The sequence below is a fragment of the Solanum verrucosum genome, unplaced genomic scaffold, assembly GCF_900185275.1.
Source record: "Solanum verrucosum unplaced genomic scaffold, falcon-dt-bn FXZP01000163.1, whole genome shotgun sequence".
NCBI lineage: Eukaryota > Viridiplantae > Streptophyta > Magnoliopsida > Solanales > Solanaceae > Solanum > Solanum verrucosum.
Window position 1 is genome coordinate 586,196 of NW_026020379.1, and position 4,254 is coordinate 590,449.

General features: G+C 37.0%; 1 protein-coding gene across 1 annotated transcript; it reads left to right on the top strand.

The window, feature by feature from the left end:
• Positions 1 to 492: 492 nt before the first annotated feature.
• On the top strand, positions 493 to 3,231 carry LOC125838922 (phenylalanine ammonia-lyase-like). Its single transcript, XM_049517923.1, has 2 exons — positions 493 to 872; positions 1,306 to 3,231. The coding sequence occupies exons 1-2, from the start codon at positions 493 to 495 to the stop codon at positions 3,053 to 3,055; spliced, it is 2,130 nt and encodes a 709-aa protein (XP_049373880.1). The 3' UTR covers positions 3,056 to 3,231.
• The last annotated feature ends 1,023 nt before the right edge of the window (positions 3,232 to 4,254 follow it).

Genomic DNA, 4,254 nt, shown 5'->3' on the forward strand with positions numbered 1-4,254 from the left:
CACATAACTAATCCCCACACGTAAACCTCAAAGCGTTTTGTCAATACCTCACCCTAGATGAGTCCCAAAATTACCTTTTAAAACACTAATTAAATTTCTTGGATAATCCTTTATTTATTTCATCAATCAATATCAAGAGGAAAAGTGTAAAATTACCCCTAGTTTTTTCTCCCAACAACCCAAAGCAACTCCAAACACTATCCTAAATCCACCAACCCCACCAAAATCTTCTCTTTTTTCAATAAAAAATAAATTAATCCAATGTTGCATGAATTAATCACGTTATCCTCAAATCTCAACCGTTAATTACACTTAAAATTCACCACTTTTAATCTTTACGTACCAACATTTGTTCCTCTATTTATACTCACCACACGTGCCTTCTATCACAACCAAAAAAAGAAAAAAAATCAAAACATTTTTTTTGTTATAAGTAAATTCCATTTTTCTCTTAAGTTTTTCAATTACAATTCTAGCCATTTTCTTGATCCAATGGCCTCATCAATTGCGCAAAATGTACATGTCAATGTTCATGATCCATTAAATTGGGAAATGGCTGCTGAATCTTTAAGAGGGAGTCATTTGGATGAAGTGAAAAAGATGGTGTATGAATTTAGGAAGCCAATTGTGAAACTTGAGGGTGATAATTTGACTATTGGACAAGTTGCATCCATTGCAAATGCTAATAACAAAACTAGTGGGGTCAAAGTGGAACTTTCTGAAAGTTCAAGGGCTTGTGTGAAAGTTAGTAGTGATTGGATTATGGATAGTGTCAGTAAAGGAAGAGATATTAATGGTATTACTACTGGTTTTGGTGCTAATTCTAAAAGAAGAACAAAAAATGGAGGTGGTCTTCAAAAGGAACTTATTAGGTAAATTAAACAACTTAATTTTCATCTAAATTTTTTGATATATATACTGATAGTGTAAATATTTTTTTTTTACATTTTTCGAAATAGCTTGTCGACTACCTTGTTTTTTCGGATCATTGATGATTATGACGGTACTTGTAGAATTTTAGTTATTCTTCGTGTGATCTAATAGTGTAAAGACTTTTATAACTCTCTGTGTTATGTCGATTATCTTATTTTTTGTGTTTTTGTCAGTACATACTTTATAATTATTTTTCATATGATCTGATAACATAAAAATAAAATTATATTTTCTGCTGTCAGTTTGATTCAAATAATAGGGTGCTCTTCCCCGAAGTATCGACATATGCTCTATTGATGACACTTGTTATATTTTGTATATAGTTAGTAGAATTCAGTTCAAAATCTAATCTTGATGACACTAATTTTACAGGTTCTTGAATGCTGGAGTATTTGGCAATGGAACAGAAACTTCTCATACATTGCCACATTCAGCAACAAGGGCTGCTATGCTTGTTAGGATCAACACTCTGCTTCAAGGCTACTCTGGCATTAGATTTGAAATCTTGGAAGCAATTACAAAGTTGATCAATAGTAACATCACCCCGTGTTTGCCCCTCCGTGGCACGCTCACTGCCTCGGGTGATCTTGTCCCTCTATCATACATTGCTGGTTTGCTCATTGGTAGGCCTAATTCCAAGGCTGTTGGACCCAATGGTGAGATCCTTAATGCTGAAGAAGCGTTCCGCGTTGCTGGTATTAGTGGTGGATTTTTCGAGTTCCAGCCTAAGGAAGGACTTGCAATTACAAATAGCACAGCAGTTGGTTCTGGTATGGCATCAATTGTCCTGTTTGAGTCCAACATTCTTGTTGTAATGTCTGAAGTTTTGTCAGCGATTTTCGCTGAAGTGATGAATGGAAAGCCTGAATTCACTGACCATTTGACACACAAGTTGAAGTATCATCCTGGTCAAATTGAGGCTGCTGCTATTATGGAACACATTTTGGATGGCAGCTCTTATGTGAAGGCAGCTCAAAAGCTTCATGAAATGGATCCTCTTCAAAAACCAAAGCAAGATCGTTATGCTCTCCGAACATCTCCACAATGGCTTGGTCCTCAAATTGAAGTCATTCGCGCTGCAACTAAGATGATTGAGAGGGAGATTAACTCAGTGAACGACAATCCATTGATCGATGTTTCAAGAAACAAGGCATTGCATGGTGGTAACTTCCAAGGCACCCCTGTTGGTGTCTCTATGGATAATACAAGATTGGCTCTTGCATCAATTGGGAAATTGATGTTTGCTCAGTTCTCGGAACTTGTCAACGACTATTACAACAATGGGTTGCCATCTAATCTCACAGGAGGAAGGGATCCAAGCTTGGACTATGGTTTCAAGGGAGCTGAAATCGCGATGGCTTCTTACTGCTCAGAACTTCAGTTCTTGGCAAATCCAGTGACTACCCATGTCCAAAGTGCTGAGCAACACAACCAGGATGTGAATTCCTTGGGCTTAATCTCAGCTAGGAAAACAGCTGAGGCTGTCGATATCTTGAAGCTAATGTCATCAACCTATGTAGTGGCACTTTGCCAATCTATAGACTTGAGGCATTTAGAGGAGAACTTGAAGAATGCAGTTAAGGACACAGTTAGTCAAGTATCTAAGAGAACTTTGACAATGGATGCTAATGGTGAGCTTCATCCAGCAAGATTCTGTGAAAAGGAATTGCTTCTAGTCGTGGACAGGGAATACTTGTTTGCCTATGCTGATGATCCTTGCAGTTCCAACTACCCTTTGATGCAGAAGCTGAGACAAGTCCTTGTTGATTATGCAATGAAGAATGGTGAAATTGAGAAGAATGTGAATAGCTCAATCTTCCAAAAGATTAGAGCTTTCGAGGACGAATTAAAGGTTGTGTTGCCTAATGAAGTTGAGAATGCAAGAGTTGTTCTTGAAAGTGGCAACCCTTCAGTTCCTAACAGGATCACAGAATGCAGATCATATCCATTGTACAGGTTTGTAAGGAAAGAACTTGGAACAGAATTGTTGACAGGAGAAAGAGTCCGATCTCCCGGCGAGGATGTTGACAAGGTGTTCACAACATTGTGCAATGGACAAATCATTGATCCATTGTTGGAGTGTCTCAAGAGCTGGAATGGTGCTCCTCTTCCAATCTGCTAAGTGTTTGCTTGCAAAAAATGGACCTTCTTTTTGGAAGTAATGGTGAAAAAGATGTCTTGTATTTGGATTTGTCTTTGTTTTTTTCTTGCATATGTTTGTTTCAGGTTGTATAGACATCTCTTTTAACACAAGACAACAATAAATATGTTTCAGTTTCAAATAAGTTGGGTCGGTTATATGAATCTTCATTTCTCCATTAAAGTTCAATTCATGTCATCTCCATTTTGTGTTAGGAGGATTCATCAAATGAATTGACAAGTTTTACAATGGTTGCCAACCTACCGCTTGATACCGGCAATGCGAGCGCTCACATAGGTTGAGTTTCATTTTAGTGTAACACAACAATAACCACGCTTCAGTCCCAAACAAGTCAATATCAGCTATATGAATCATTATTTTTCAAAGTTTCACTCATATCATCATCATTTTGTATTAGGAAGATTTATTATGAATTGACAATGCTTGTTGCCAACCCTACCACAACCTTCCTTCTATACTCACGTAATTTCATTTTAGCACAAGAAATTAAACAAAAATAATGAACAGTTCAGAAAAAAAAGAATGGCAATGGGTACCAAAAGCTGAATGTTTATTGGTTGACATCTGAACCTGTAACAAATATCAGGTTTTCCTCACATATGAAATTAAGATACTTTCAACTGGCTGTAAACATCGAGTGTGAATAAGATTTTTTCGTGCTCAAATGATCGTGATATAGTCAATGGCATAAAAGACCATGAAGCTAGCGCTCATATCGACATACAAGAAATAAGACATTGTTTCAACAAAGCTACTGTTTTCTCTGACAGCATATCTTCAAAAAAACTGTAAAAAAATTATAGGCAATTTCATTCCTGTTAGATCAAATATTCAATAGGTATGAAGCCAAAAGTTTCAAAATAAATGGGTGAAAGGAATCATTACCTGTACACTAGTACTATATTCAGTGCCTAGAATTCCTAGAAATTTGACAAGCCTGATCTGTAACTCAACATTCTAGAGACCAGCAAAAACCCCGAACTTCAGAGCAAAGTGACCAAATTTAGCTTCCTGTGCCAAGCTAAGACTGGTATTGTAATTCACCACTATAGGTCACATCAAAAGATGAGAGAGTCCAGCTATCAACTCGAGCTAGACCTAATATATGATGCCCTGGATATCGAAGCAAATTTCTGCTGGCAGTGCACCATTCATTGGAA